The 16,470-nt window shown below is 34.8% G+C and overlaps 1 protein-coding gene across 1 annotated transcript in view; it reads left to right on the top strand.

Moving 5' to 3' along the window:
- LOC136026557 (uncharacterized) overlaps positions 1-6,500 on the top strand; it is a 36,626-nt gene extending 30,126 nt beyond the window's left edge. The window contains exon 5 of the mRNA XM_065703242.1: positions 6,214-6,500. Coding sequence (XP_065559314.1) covers positions 6,214-6,314 — 101 coding nt within the window. The 3' untranslated portion in view covers positions 6,315-6,500. The remainder of the gene's footprint in view (positions 1-6,213) is intronic.
- Positions 6,501-16,470: the final 9,970 nt, after the last annotated feature.

Raw genomic sequence — 16,470 nt, 5'->3', positions numbered from 1 at the left:
ACAATTTAAGAATTTTTTTAAATCTAAGTGACACAAGATCTGAGAAGGATTAATCATGAAACAATTTTTAATAGAGAGAGTAAGATGGTTTTACTAATATAAATAATATGAAAAAAACTTCGTTTTCTTAAAGAGTTAAAGAGGCTGCGTCCCAAAGTCGAACCTTAAAACGTACAGGAATTAGGAGAGGAAGTTGGGGGGCTGCCGCCCCCCAAACCCCCCGCTTTTAAAGACTCTTTTGTACAGGTTTTTTGTTGTGGGGGGCTGCCGCCCCCTAACCCCCCGCTCTTGGCTTCGGAAAGGCCCTCTTTTAATTAACAAAGAATACAAAACAGGTTTTTGTTTGCTACCCTACCCCCGCCCCCAGCTCTTAGCTTGTGTGCTCTGTGTCTGGGAAACAGTTTCAATAATTATGTTAAAATGTAAATGGAGTGGTCAACTTCATTGTTACTAATTACTAGTTTCGGCGCAATGGTTCTCCTGTCCTCGGTTCTCCTTTTCGAAGTTATTCCATTATTCATTCATTTCAATTTTTTGCTAATTAAAAGAGGGCCTTTCCGAAGCCAAGAGCGGGGGGTTAGGGGGCGGGAGCCCCCCACAACAAAAAACCTGTACAAAAGAGTCTTTAAAAGCGGGGGGTTTGGGGGGCGGCAGCCCCCCAACTGCCTCTCCTAATTCCTGTACGTTTTAAGGTTCGACTTTGGGACGCAGCCTCTTTAACTCTTTAAGAAAACGAAGTTGTTTTCATATTATTTCTGTACGTTTTTCTACAATCCATGGTGGATGTAATTTAATAATTCCTGTACTCCTCGTACAGGAATTAGGAGAGGAAGTTGGGTGGCTGCCGCCCCCCAACCCCCCCGCTTTTAAAGACTCTTTTGTACAGGTTTTTTGTTGTGTTCATGATAGAGATCCTCGACACTAAGCCGAAGTATAATAAAAAAAAATTTTTACGAAGTATTTGTAGAAGCCGAGAGGAAACTGCCGGATGATGGTGAGTTTTTATTTTTATTTTTTCCAATATAATTTCTGGAATGGAGCTGGATTTTTATGATGCTTGCAGTCATTATCGCCGTGCCGAGCTGATTATTTTGATGTACTTGAATGTTGATATTTGTAACTTTTAAGAATTTCAAAAACGGTTGTTTCGCAAAAACTCAACGTTTTTTTGGATTTTGGCTCAAATTGATTTTCCAATTACATAATTTAATTTCTGGAATGGAGCTGGATTTTTATGATGCTTGCAGTCATTCTCGCAGTGCCGAGCTGATTATTTTGATGTACTTGAATGTTGATATTCAGAACTTTTAAGAATTTCAAAAATTAACATGGGCTCTTATGGGGAAATGGGTTTTTCTAAGCTAGAAAATCGGGGGGGGGGGGTAAGATTTTCCGACGAAACTTTCCAGGAAAATTACTCGGACAATTCCGCGTCGAATGAGTCTTCGTACACCCAGATCCGATGTCGGCTGTGACCTGTAGGCGTGGCAGAAAAAAAAGGGTTTCTGTCATTTTTCTCAAATAAAAATTTTACGGATTAAGACAGAATTTTTTGAAGCCTTCAGTCAGTCTCACCATGTCGAGTTGATCATTTTGATGTACCTGAATGTTGAAATTCGTAACTTTTAACAACAAAAACTTAACATGGGCTCTTATGGGGAAATGGGGGTTTTCTAAGCTAGAAAATCGGGGGGTTAAGATTTTCCGACGAAACTTTCAAGCAAAATTACTCGGAAAATTCCGCGTCGAATGAGTCTTCGTACACCCAGATCCGATGTCGGCTGTGACCTGTAGGCGTGGCGAAAAAAAAACAAAAGGAGAACATGAACATTAAGTGGCTATGCGTGGTTTCTGGAAAACAGGGAAGGAGTTATCGGATCGAGCTGAAATTTCGCGGCTAAGCTTCTGGGCCCTAGGGGACCTTAACTTGTGAATTTCAGCCCGATCGGACAACGTTAAAGGGGGGTGGGGTTGGGGGGTCGAAACTTTTGGCCAGATTTTCCCCATGAAGGAAAAGTCGGAGGGGGATGAAATTTGGCAGGTTTCTTAGTTGGAGCTCGGGCTACGAAATGCATCCCTCCCCATCCCTCTGCGACCACTGGATCGCTTAACATTGTCGTGGTTCGCCTCTTTAAAGAGGCACGAGTGTGCCTCCTTGATAAAGAAGACAAAACAAGCAAATGGCCTGAAGCAAAGCTTGTTAGGGCTTTCAACCCCAATACACATACAAATAAAATACGAAATGGTATTAGATATCTGAGAAGATATCTAATATCAAATAATGAGAAGCATCAAATATATCATAATCTAAGAATTTTATGAAGCTAACTGCTATACGGGCTAAAAGGGATCAAATATGCAACAATTATGATATATGAAAAGCTATCTGGTGTCAAATTTGAAAATCATCGAATTGTAGCACGATTTAAGATTTTTTTAGAAGCTAAATGAGGCATGATCTAAGAAGGATCAAAGCCGCAACAATCGGTAATACCCGAGAAGCTTTCTGATGCCAGATCTGAGAAGGATTGAATGTGTCAACTTTAATGAGTCCTGAGAAGCTGACCGACATAAGATTTTAAAAGCATCAAGCATGCAATAGTTTACAAAATATTAGAAGTAAACCGGCATAAAACCTGAGAAAACATCAAATTTACCATTTTTATGAGCTTTAAGAATCTGACCAATACAAAATATTTTTAGAATGAAATGAGCCATAATTTGCAATATCTGAGAAGATATCTGACGTCAGATATAAGAAGCATCATTTATACCATAGTCTATGAGTTTCAAGAAGCTAAGTCACCTAAGATCCGAAAAGCAACAAATTGACCATAATCTGTATATTTCAAGAAACTAACCGACATAATATCTATAAGCATCAAACGTACCACAAATTATAAGCTCTGAAAAGCTTACCGAGGTAAGATGTGACAATGATCAAATTTCTCATTGTTTATAAGATTGGGATAGTTATCCTACATTTTTTGGCTTCGGCAATCGAAACATGACATGTTACTTAGCCAAATGCGTCTCAGATTGTTTTTTTTTCTACGATTAAGGACCAGTTAATCTGAGATTTATCTTCAAAACTTTGCAATAATAATTTTCTTGAGACTCAAGAAAAAAAATTGAAGAATAAGGTTAGGTTTTAAGATTGAATTCAATCAATAAGATTTGCCGTATTTGAGGCTGTTGGCTAAAAATCTAGACTGTGCAGAAGATTTTACTTACCATTTTACTTATTTTACTTACCACGATCGAATTTTGTGAAAGGGCATCTAGAACGAACCATTGCATAGTTTGCCAACTCAAAACCTTCGCTACAAAGAGGCTTATATGCCTGCCTTTTAATACTCCTAACCTTAAGATAAAATATGGAGAAGAGGGTGATATCTGAGAGGTGAATATGGAGAAGAGGGTGATATGAGAGGGTAAATATGGAGAAGAGGGTGATATGAGAGGGTGAATATGGAGAAGAGGGTAATATGAGAGGGTGAATATGGAGAAAAGGGTGATATGAGAGGGTGAATATGGGGAAGAGGGTGATATGAGAAGGTGAATATGGGGAAGGGGGTGATATGAGAGGGTAAATATGGAGAAGACGGGTAATAGAGTTGACAAGGATACTGCACATTTGTGTTGAGCTAAAGAGCAGAGAGATTTGTGCTTCGTGCTGTGACGATTTATTAGAAGTAGATTTGAACCATCGGTGATGTTATTTGTGAGAAGTTTTGACTTACTGGCACAAAAATTTGAACCAAATGCCCTTTGTGAAACATATAGTGAGCTTATTTGCTATTTAAAATGAGGGCTTTGGAGAAACAATAGTCGAACTATATACATATTTGCCCATTAAACAGCATTCAGAATGATAGATTAATTGATGTATGTTATTTATTATCTAAAATTTACAAAGTATGCAATGGTGGAATGAATATAGCAAAAAAAGAAACAATAGTACGAGGGAAATATAACAAGAAAAAAAAACAGTGGAAAAATCTGCTACGAAATTGAATAACATTTTCTACAAGCCACACTTGGATGGTTTCATGCATTCTTTATCTTTAACTTTAAAACTATACTAGAAACACAAAAAAAAATAAAAGATATAGGTTTTTTTGTAAAAAAAAACTAAACTGATGATTGATTAAAAAGAAGAAAATATTTATGGGAAAAAAACAAGGTTATTTAATATACTTTATTAAAATATGGGTTATTTTTACGAGTTTGGGCGCTTTTCGTTCTGCCGCAAGTACTTTTTTAGCCTTAGAAGCACATTTTTCGGACCCTTCCAAAAAAACTGATTCGGTGCCACACGGGGCTGCAAAAGTGTTTAAAAATGGGTGGCTGCCACCCTATCGGTTTGATATCTCAAAGGGCTATAAATTTTAAATTCGAATCAATTGAGCTTCCCTCCAATTTTTAATGACAATTTTTATTTATGTGATAAAACCATTGGAGACGCTTCCCTCTTCACCATCTGCTAAACGCATATCACGAGGGCTTAAGTATTGAGTGAGCAAAGAGGGGAATTTTTATACTAACTAGTGAGCATTGAAAATATTTCGTGTTACTTCAAAGTGCGAAGAATACCTTAATATCCGCTTAGCCTCCAGAAGGCGTAATGCCATGGGGCAGGAGGGTGGGCAAAGCTAACCCTCATAGACCTGCCCTCAGATCTAAGTTTGCTTCCCCCTCCCCCACCTGAAACGTAGTCTCTTCGAAAATCTTGTCAAAACTAACATAAGCCTGCATAATTGAAGCATCAACAGGAACGGGTTAGGTTTTTTTTTAACATATATTTACTTCCATAGTACTATAAAGTATCTTTATAGTATCTTAATTGTGCCAAAGGGATCATTTTTCAGTTTTTACCGTCATTTTCACTTCATTTGGGAAAATTAGCCCCAAAGCCCCCCCCAGGATTTTAAAGAAATTACTCTACTGTTTGCCTCTGTCTTTGTGTATACTTTTTGCGCTTTGAGCATTGACTTCTGAGCACTAAACACTAAACATTGACTTCTGAGCACTGGTGTACCCAATAAGGATAATTCATGTTTTTCATGCATAATGGGCCCTTGGATCTAGTTTCGGAGTTCCACACCAATGATGTTACTTATCAGTATTCATCGCCATCTTCATTATTCTAAAAATGTATTTTGATTTTTGTGAGCATGGAGATAGGGAATAGGGATAAGGAGAAGACTATGCTAAATTTGGCTTTGAGATTTGGTTGTTAACCTGGAGCTGCAAATTTTTGATAATAATTCATGCCAATTCTTGCTCTGCTTTTGAATGGAAGTGAAAAGAGTAACGTATGAAATTTATGAAACCTTTTAAAATACGTCAAGACTGTAAATCTTTGAAGCTCAGCGTGGTTCTGCATGAACCTCCATTTATTTTTTTTGCTTTTTATTTGAGAGCTTACGGTTTTATCTTTTTTATTGTTAGAGGGACATGCAAAACCTCTGAAGTCCTCTTTTCGTTATCTTTTGAGGCAACCTAACGTTATATGAAATTAATTCAAAATAATATTTTATTTGCCGACTTTTAGACTCTGAAGTCTACATATTATTTTTCCTTTTTTATTGTTCATTCCATTTGAGGATCAAGCTAGACCTGAAGCACATTCTGAAAAAACTAGGCCACGTCAATGTCACAGTATTCTAAATAACCCCTAGTATCATGATGATACTATCATCTAATAAACGGTGGAAGTCATGATTCCACTTCAAGTTTTATTGATGTAAAGCTGACTAGATTAGTCAATTGAAAATTCCGTTTCTTCAGTTCTGTTTGATCTTTTTTTGCTTTTTTTTGCATTTTCTTTGGTTGAAGAATTTGCTAACATGTTTACTCAACATCAAAGTGGCAAATTTTAAATTTAAGCAGAAAAAACAGAGCAGAAACAATTGCAATGACCAAAAACATGTGGTAAAAGCAAAATTACAATGAGCTTTTTTCATCACTTCAGAGAAATTTTGCATGTTCAACAAATATATGGAGGTGTTTTGCTCGAAGGTATATTACAATAATTTAAATTTTTTATTAATAAAAAAAATTCAAGAAGTCCGGAATGGGCTTCAGTCAGGTCTTCATCAGGTCAAGAATTTTAAATTGGTGATAATGCAGTTAAACCAAAATATTACTTTTAAATAAAACACAAAAAATGCAGTTTCAATTTATGGTTTTATACTTGTCTGTTTTTAGCGGAAAATGTGTTGAAGCCTCAATCGCTTGGAAGTCCTTCAATTGCCATCGAAGATTTACCAGTAGCTTCTCCTTACAAGAAAAAGGGAAACAAGTTTTAAACTCAACTAGAAGCTTCGTGAATCTTCTACTTCCTGAATCTTTTCCCTTAAGGAATTACAAAAGCTGTACCTTCCTCTCTTTTCCCTACGAAGTGTTTTTTTTTCAGTCAAGTTTGTTTTGTTGCTTATTTTTTCTCCTTTTAGTTTGCTGATGAATAATTTGCATTAAAGACCTTATTAAACTTGTTTAACATATGTTTAGGTTATTTCGGTAATTCGATAATTTCATAGCGTAATTTTTCGTAATTTTGGTAATTTTAGTTAGGTAATTTTATTGCACAAAACAGACTGATTTTTTAATTTAGAGAGGTCTAACCCATCATGTTCAAAAATGATGCAAACCAAATTACAATGATTTGAACTGCAAAAAGCAGTGTGTAGTGCTTCGGGTCCGTATCAACCTCCCTATTCTGATTTGGTTAGGATTTACTTTACAATTGTTAATTTTTTTTTGTTATTATTATTAATTTTGTATTATTCGCCTATTTTGGTGTTTCTTCTCTAGAATGTCCCTCCGCACCGGGAATATTAATTTTTTTCCTAAAAAAAAACCTTCTTGCGGGCATAAAGGAATGATCTATCAGTCATTCACTAGCGATTGAAGAGTGAACTCCTATAATCGGATTTTTTTTTTCAAGTTAAAAGGTTTAAATTTGACATTGTTTTAGACTTTCCTATTACGTATTTTGATGCAAGTATAGACTTCAACATGTGGATTATGGCATTTATTAAGGTGGTCACTCAAGTAAAGTTTGATGAAGGTATGAAACCGCTTCAGGCGTCACTGGATAAAATATTAGCAGAGCAGAAAAGTTTCTCTGTCTCAAGAGTTGCCCTTCAAGACGATGTTAGGCAAATATCAGCAGAAAATGCTAATATACGAGATGAAGCAAAAAAGCTTCGAAATGATCTGAAACAAGACAAATTGCGGAACAACGATTTGGAGAGTAGGCTTTTGGACATGGAAGTGAGAGAAAGGAGATTAACTTTAATTGTTCCTGGTTTTCCTGCTGAAAAGCATAATCAATCAGTGAGTATCAACGTAATGTCTCTTCTACCTGACAAATTACAAGTTACCGAGGACATGTCTCTTACCAAGTGTTATTGCCTTACGAGAAATAGCAGTTCAAACATTACTTGTAGGAAAACTAGTGTTCAACCGGCTCCTGTTTTATATCGCTAGACACGGATCGTAGGATTCAGTCGATTCTCAGTGAGGTAGATAAGTAGATGTGTAGTGGAATTCGCCTTTGCAGTGATCTCTCACCAAAGCTAAATTTTCTACAGAATGAGCTATTGTCTAAGGGAAAAGACATGTGTGATTCGGGTTCGGTTCATCTTACGCATATTTAACAAAAACGGAGAAAATTATGGTTTGAATGTGAAAAGTCTCCGTCTTCACAGTGGGCTAAGATTGACTAGTTACGGTGATTAATAATGACATTTTGTTTGGTGAGATTATTTTTATTACTTTACAATATTTAATGTTTCTCTGTTCATACGATCCTATTTTTTCTTGTGTGTCCCTCTGTAGGTTATTACGAGTTTATTGTATGTCTTTTTGTTTTTTTTTTGTGAGTGTGTGTTTTTATTTATATGAAGTAATTGAGTCCAATAATTTTTCAGTATCTGCATTTCATCTTACAATGAATATGATCCATTTCCTTCTCTTGTTTCTATTTATTTTCTAGCAATTTCTTTTTCTTTCATTATTTTCGAGTTCTGTCTGGTTCAGTTGTTTCTGCTACTTTAAGAATCAGACGGTGTGCATTTTGCGAAATTTTCTGTTGGTTCGGATCATAATTCTGATTTTGCACATTGGATGATAATTGTATTGGGGATAGACCGAGATACCTCAAGTTTAATCCTTTTGATTTTTCCATATTCCAGAGCCATGATAAATTTGCAGGAAATGGGATAAATGATGGGGGCTAATTAATTTTCCAAATTGTAAACATAAATTAACTTCCGAAGTTTCTGATCTTCCCGGGACCGGTTTTGTGAGAACAGGATTTTTAAATTGTAGGTTTTTTTTATTCACAGGATGATCTTGTCGATGTAGTTCATAAACTATCTTGTCATGTCGTTCTATTTTGTGAGACTCTACTTACAGACCTGACTCCTCAGGTTGTTTTTCCTGAATATCAATTTATTCTTAAAAACCGATTGACTGGGCACCAAGGTGGTTTAGCGGTATTAGTTAAAGAAGGTGTCTCTTTTCGACGCCTTGTAAGTCTGGAAGGTTCTCACGAGGAAATGCTTTTTGAAGTAATGGTGTTCGACCGCCTTCTTCTCCAGTCAAATCTTTCCTCTCTAAACTCCATGATTTTTTGCATCAACCTCATTTTCAAAGTAAAGATGTTATCCTTTCTGGAGATTTCAAGAGATTGACCTTTTAGAAACTTCAAATGAATCTTCTGTTGAGTTATTGTCTTCTTGCTTTTCTGCTTATCTGCTTCCTACTTGCCTGATACCTACAAGAATTTCACCTAGTTCTGCTTCTCTCATTGATAATATTTTTATATCTTTCCCATTTCAAGCAAATTTTGCTGTTTTAAGTGATATCGGATCATTTCCTGCTGGTTTCAGATTTAGCCTTTACTTATTAAATACCACAGGTAAGTAAGGAACGTCAAGTACGGTTAATAAATAAAATAATATTAAAGCACCTGAACGAAAGCCTTGGACTGTTGGATTGGCAGGATATCCACGGAGGATATCCACGGAGAATATCCACGGAGGATACAAATGCGACAACTAATAATTTTCTAAGAAATTTCAATTGCTGCCTTGATTCTAGTTACCCATTTGTTACGAATAAAATTTGTAGAGAAGAATTTCCCACAAGGCCATGGATAACGTCTGGAATTTTGATATCAGTTAAGAAAAAAAATCAGTTATTTAAAAAGCAGTTAAAGAATCCAACTGATTATAATATTAAAAATTTCGAATTGTCAAAAATAAATTAACTACACTGATACGATTGTCGAAACATAGGTATTGTAAAGAGTCTTTCGGAGAAGCTCAAAATTCTCCGTGCAAAACGTGCTCTTTAATTAATTTTTTTTTAAAGAAAGGAAGTCTAAGTTTCCTGAAATTATTAGTTTAGAAAATGTATCGACTGCTAATAAATCAGAGAAAGTGGCTGATATTTTCAATACTTAATTTGCTAATATAGGAGAGAAAATTGTTTCATCAATAATGAACCAGTTTGATTCACGTAGTAATAAACATTTTTCTTCATATCTTCCATCTCCTCAAAGTAATTCAATTTTCTTGGACCTATTGCTCAGTGTGAAATAAGGAAAATAGTTTGTGATCTAAATCCAGTTAATTCAGTGGGAATTGACGGGTCTAGTTCCATAATTGTTAAAGAAATATTGTCTGCAGTAATATTACCATTTACAGCATATAATTAATCTTTCATTTAAAACTGGAGTTTTCCCATCTGCTCTTAAAGAAGCGCGGATAATTCTGCTTCACAAAGGTTACTCCCTTGAAAACCCATCTAATTACCGCCCTATTTCTATTCTGTCAGCATTTTCTAAAATATATGAGAAGGCATTTTATAAGAGGTTTTATGACTTTCTTAAATCGTCTAATTTCTTCACAAACGTCCAGTTTGGTTTCCAGTCAGGACACAATACTGAAGATGCTAACGTTGCTCACACATCCAACATATTCATGAATGCCTAGATAGAGGTGAAATTCCAGCAACGATATATCTAAATTTAAAAAAATCATTCGGTACAGTATTCCATTGTAAACTTTTTTGTAAATTGGAAAAATGTGGTGTGCGCGGACCGGCGTTGGGTCTTACTAAATCTTATCTTGATACGAGGAAGCAACGATTAGGTGGAGGCAATTTCCTATCTTCGCCAGTATCCCAGTCTTTAAAGTTTGGAGTACCTCAGGGCTCTGTCCTAGGTCCTCTGCTTTTTTTAGTTTATATAAGTGATGTTCACCGTGCTTTTACATTCCCGTGGCTCAACACACATTTTGCTGATGACACGGCAGTTTCAATTTCTGAGAGGAATGACGAGGAGTTGGAGGCACAACTGGATACTGCATTTTCTAATGTTCTTGATAGGTGTTCTTCAAATTTTAGTGCTTTGAATGTATCAAAAACAAATTTCATAATTTACGGCAAAAAGTCAAATCTGTATATATAGTCAATCTGTCAAATCTGTCAAATCAAAAGTCAAATCTGTATATATATAATATATTAACTTAATAATCTTTTCAGAAATCTAATTCACTGAATGTGTAGCTAATAGCTTTGTGTACTCTACCTTTAAATCAAAACTGTAGAAATTTGATAATATGTATGTGGTGATAGACTGCTGTATGTTCAATTTTACTTATCTATTAATCACAAATACATGTATGTATATGACATAGGCCCATGGGGAGACATGCTCGAAAAACTAGGGCTAGAAAAAGATACAATAACAAATTACATTATAATACACAGATAAACATGACGGTAAAGATAAAATAACACAACAATAATATGAAAGTAGCAGCTAGCCCAGGATCTTTTAATATTATTGAAAAAAATTAAATATTTCAATATTATGTAAATTAATTCTAGAAGATAGCTGAGAGGCCCACATTCAACCAGAGCAACAAACCTTACAAATAACTTTGCCTTATTAAAAAGATGCTTAATTGAAAATAATCCTGAACTAAATGAAATTTAAGTCTTCTTTTTATTATATGGATAGAAGAAAATTTATCAATAAGATCCTTGTGAGCATCCCAGCACCGAGCTATTGACACAAACGGAGCGAATTCAGATCTCTCAGTACTATTAAAAAAAACAAGTTTTTTTTTTAACTGAAAGTAAGGAGCGACATTAAAACTTAAAACGAACAGAAATTACTCTGTATATGAAAGGGGTTGTTCCCTCCTCAACGCCCCGCTCTTTGCGCTAAAGTTTGACTCTTTCTCTGAAATCTACTTTTTAAAACGGTGAAAAATTTATGACTTTTAGGGTGTGTTTTTAGGGTGAATTTTATGACTTTTAGGGTGTGTTTTCCCCTATTTTCCAAAATAAGGCAAATTTTCTCAGGGTCAAAACTTTTGATAAGTAAGACTAAATTTGATGAAACTTATATATTTTAAATTGCGAGAACTAACTTTGATTGAGGTAATATGGCGGTAATTTCTTAATGTCATAATTGAATTTGAAAAGAATTACTCCAAAAATAAATTGTTGAGAAACTGGAAGTATGTCTAGATAAGCATATAAAGATGCTGCAGAAGACTCATTTGGAAGTTCAATAGGTGATGGAACAAAAAGTTTAAAGATTTTTAGGGCTTTATCTTGTAAAATCTGTTTTGGCTTAATATGGCTTTTAATTGTAGACAAATGTACTAGAGAACAATAATTATTATTAGTCTGAATCAGAGTAAAATTTATACTTCGTAAAGCAGAGTAGGGCAAACAAAGGTTCAACCTTCGCATTAAACCAACATACCTTGAAATCTTTAAGCGTCGATTTTGAATGTGTGTTTTAAAAGATAAGTTTTCGTCAATCACAAGTCCAAGGTACTTTATCGTTATCACCCGAGATATTGATAATAGATATTTTGAAGATGTAACTCGGGTAATACGAGGGCAGATATTTGACTTTCTGCCGTAAATTATGAAACTAGTTTTTGATACATTCAAAGCAATAAAATTTGAAGAATACCAATCAAGAACATTAGAGTTTTCTGGTGTAGAGGTTTTTTTCTCAGTTGAAAAGAGTTTTGGAGAACCGGAAGATATTGTTTTGTAGAGCTCACACCTTTGGATATTTACGTTTAGTATATTTTTAAAGCTTAAATCTTTTTTATATCTCAATTACCGCTTTAAAAGGTTACGGTAGGCCATTTACAGTAGATATTAAAGTTGCTTTGTAAATCACCCTCCTTTTGTGAAAAGAGGGGTAGTAATTTCTTTATTCGACAGGGTTCTAAAAAAAAGTTCTCGCAATAACGTAAAATCTGAGTTAGATTACATTAAAGTCATTCTATTCTGCAATGGCTACCCAATCAACCTCATTGAAAACATAATAGATAAACGATTTAAAAATGTAATACCGGAAAATAGGGATCCCGTCTTCCTTGGTTCAGTTACACTGGCAATTGAGAACAAAACTTTCACTACATTACCATACGTCTCGAAACTCAGCGTCAAACTAATTTTTTTTTTAAACATAATTTCTCTGTTTCTATCAAAATTGAATAAAAAGTTGAACATTTTTTCAACTCGGGAAAGGATTAAATCGACCATATACTATGTAGTGGTGTCTACAGACTCCCTTGTTCATGTTGAAAATTTTACATTGGTAGGGATTTCAATAGATAAGTCCCTGAGATTTGAAAATAAAAACGATAACTTTGATTCAACTCTGGCCCAGCATATATACGAAAACCCTGACCATTTAGAACTTTTTGAAGAGGTAACTTTAATATCTACCGTAAATGGCCTACTGCAATCTTTTAAAGAGGCAATTGAGATATAAAAATATATATTAGCATAAATTTGGCTGTAAATAGAGACACGGGGGATGTTTCCTCAACCTCAGTTTATAACAACTTGATATTAAAAGAATCCATCAATATTTTCGTTCAGTCTTATTTAAGACAGCCTGTCCGCATATCTACTGAAAACTGAAATTATAGACAGGCAAAATCTGTTGCAAGGCAAAGGATATTTGTTTTTAATTCAGTGTGTTTCCTCTTGTCGCAGCTTGCAGAGCTCACTTCAGAAGGTTAGATTTTGGTTGTTGTTTTGTTTTCTCTTTCTTTTGTTCTTTTTTTTTGCTTGAGCACTAAGGACGACTTGGCGGAGGTCCTTGTCGAAATTAAATAAAAAACAACTTTTTTTAACTGAAAGTAAGGAGCGACATTAAAACTTAAACCGAACAAAAATTACTTTGTAAATGGAAGGGGCTGATCCCTCCTCAACGCCCCGCTCTTTACACTAAAGTTTGACTCTTTCTCTAAACTCTACTTTTTAAAACCGGAAAAACCTTTAGCGTAAAGAGCAGGGCGTTGACGAAGGAGCAGCCCCTTTCATATACGAAGTAATTTCTGTTCGTTTTAAGTCTTAATGTCGCCCCTTAGTTTTAGTTGAAAAAACTTGTTTTTTTTTTAATCTAACTTCTGAACGTTTTTGAATTAATACATGTTTTGATTTTGACTCTCCGCATAAGAATAATTAAAACAAAATTTGCATACTATTTTTTTTTTTGGCTAAATCGATTTCTCATAGTTTTGATCGAATTATATTGAGAAAAAAGGAGCGGAGGAGGAGGCCTAGTTGCCCTCCATGTCTTTGATTGCTCAAAAAGGCTACAAGAACTTTTAGTTTTTTATTACAAATTACAAATTAGCTTACGTAACGAACTTCTGAATTCGTATGTTTTTATTACATATATGAGGGGTTTCACTCCCTCGTCAGTACCTCGCTCTTTCCACTAAAGTTTATATTTTTCCCCAATTCCTTAAGAATGACCCCTGAATCACACAAGGCCGTAGAATAAATAGTTAAAATTTCCAAAACTACTTTTGCGCAAAAAGCGAGGTATTTGGAGGAGGTGAACCCCTCATATGTTTAATAATTTCTGTTCATTTTAAGTTTTAATGCTTCTCCTTACTTTCAGTTGAAAAAACTTTTCACATTTATTTTTTCATTGTTTTTTTTAAACAATGCTAGAAAATCCTGCGCTCCCTCCATGGAGATTTTATTCCCTTATGAAAAATTTCTCCATTGAAAGTTCCCCCAACATATCCCCCTATTCTCAACCCCTCCCCAAAAACCAAAAAAAAAACGGAAAACATCTGTAGACTTCCCAATAACCAATACCATATGTAAGCACTGGTCAAAGTTTGTAATTTACAGCCCCTCCCACAGGGACTGTGGGGGAATAAGTCGTCCCCAAAGACATAGTTATAAGGTTTTTTGACTATGCTGAATAAAATGGTTATCTCAGAATTTTGATTCTGTGACTTTGGAAAATAATTAGTGTGGGAGGGGGCCTTGGTGCCCCCCAATTTTTGGGTCACTTAAAAAGGGCATTAGAACTTTTTATTTCCGTTAGAACGACCCCTCTTGCAACATTCTAGGACCTCTGGGTCGATACGATCACCCCTGGGAAAAAAAACAAATAAACACGCATCCGTGATCTGCCTTTTGGAAAAAATACAAAATTCCACGTTTTTGCAGATAGGAGCTTGAAATTTCTACCCTAGGGTTCTCTGATAGGCTGAATCTGATGGTGCGATTTTGTTAAGATTCTATATTTTTTAGAGGGTCCCCCCCCTATTTTCTGAAATAAGGCAAATTTTCTCAGGCTCGTAACTTTTGATGGGTAATATCAAACTTGATGAAACTTATATTTTTAAAATCAGAATTAAAATACAATTCTTTTGATATAACTATTGGTATCAAAATTCAGTTTTTTAGAGTTTTGGTTACTATTGAGTCGGGTCCCTCCTTACTGCAGTTCGTTACCACGAACTGTTCGATATTTGCTTGATTTTCGTCTTTCATATTTTGCTAAGGGCTGACATAATCCTCTTTTTTCACCGATTTGATTTTTCTCTTTTCATTTATTATTTTTTTGATTTAGTACGTCATGCATAGCCAGTATGGTCTCAGAACGCATTTACCTGAAGCTTACGGGGAGCATTTGACCAATATTGTTTTGAATTTTTTAAATTGTGTATAAAACACGCAAATCTTATTTGTCAATTCAATTTCTTCGAAACCTGCAAAAGAAATCAAATTCCTTCCTCTTTCTTTACGTTACAATTTACGCTTAGGTATACAATCTGAAGGCCCGTTTATCCAGAGAATGAGTTTCAAAACTCTAACTCATATTTTAAGAGACTATAAACTCAAAAGATGTGTCCTTAGTTATAAAATATCTAATTTCGAATCTTTACTACATCAGGCTTTATCTGTTCCCAAATCTTAAATATCTCACAAAGGTCTTTTCGACAGGTTTTCAATTTAGCGAAACTCGCTTATCAGAAACATTTTCAAAACTCGAATTTCAACATTGTTAACAAACACGGATTTTCCTTCCTAGATTTTGTCCTGGCCCTCCTTTGGAAAATCTATCCTCCAAGGTTTTCACACCCAAGGAGGTAAGTATTCTATCTAAAGGACCTAAATTTGTAAAGGTTCAGACACATGTAAAAAAAAGAAGAAATTATTACGAGTGTGGAGTCCAGTATTTTTAGCTCTCGCAGTGAATTTGAAAATCCAGGCCTACTAAGAGGAGAAATAGTAAAAGACATTCTTGATTATAAGCCGTCATGATCTCTTTTAACTCAATCAAAGGAATAAATTAAAATCCTCCGAAAATTGAAAAAGATAAAAAAAATAGTAATTACAAGAGTGGATAAAGGAAACACAGTTGTGATTAAGGACTCTGAAGATTATCAAAATAAAATAAATACCCTTTTATTGAATAAATCTACTTACAAAGAAATAAAAACTGATTCCACAGATAAATAAATACACACAGCAGTTGAAAAAAGAATTAGATATTTTAAAATACAATAGACCAACCACTCCTCAAATGTACAGAAAATTTCACCCCAAAGATTGTTCAGCCCCAAAATTTTATGGTTTACCCAAAATTCATAAGAAGGGTACTCCGTCACGTCCTGTCGTAGCATGTTATAGTTCACCAGCTACAGGTGTAGGAAGGTTCTTAGCCACAATTTTCAAGCCTCTTCTAACCACACAGACATCTTATATAAGAAATTATATAAATCTTTTTAAGATATTACAATTCAGTGTTTGCAGTTGGAACAAAATAATTCCAGAAATTTCCATTCAAAATTCATTTCATGGATTATTATAGTCGATAGTTTAAGATAGTCCAAATATTTAGTATTACAGAGATGAATGGGATGACTTGATTTGACTTTATTAAACAAGAAACGATATACATAAATCTTATACACAGGAGATAGGGAGGCAACTTGTTTTGTCTCCTTTAAGAATAGAGTGAGAAAAAAGAAGAAGGAGTTACACCTCAATAACTCACACGGAGTACATAAAAGAGAGAGAGAGAGAGAGAGAGAGAGAGAGAAGCGAAAAAAAATTGACTCATGTAGACACGGATTGGGACTTTTAAACTAATTT

This window comes from Artemia franciscana, chromosome 4 (assembly GCF_032884065.1).
Source record: "Artemia franciscana chromosome 4, ASM3288406v1, whole genome shotgun sequence".
Classification (NCBI taxonomy): Eukaryota; Metazoa; Arthropoda; class Branchiopoda; order Anostraca; family Artemiidae; genus Artemia; species Artemia franciscana.
The sequence above is the reverse complement of the archived record's forward strand: the minus strand, read 5'-3'. Positions and strand labels throughout refer to the sequence as shown.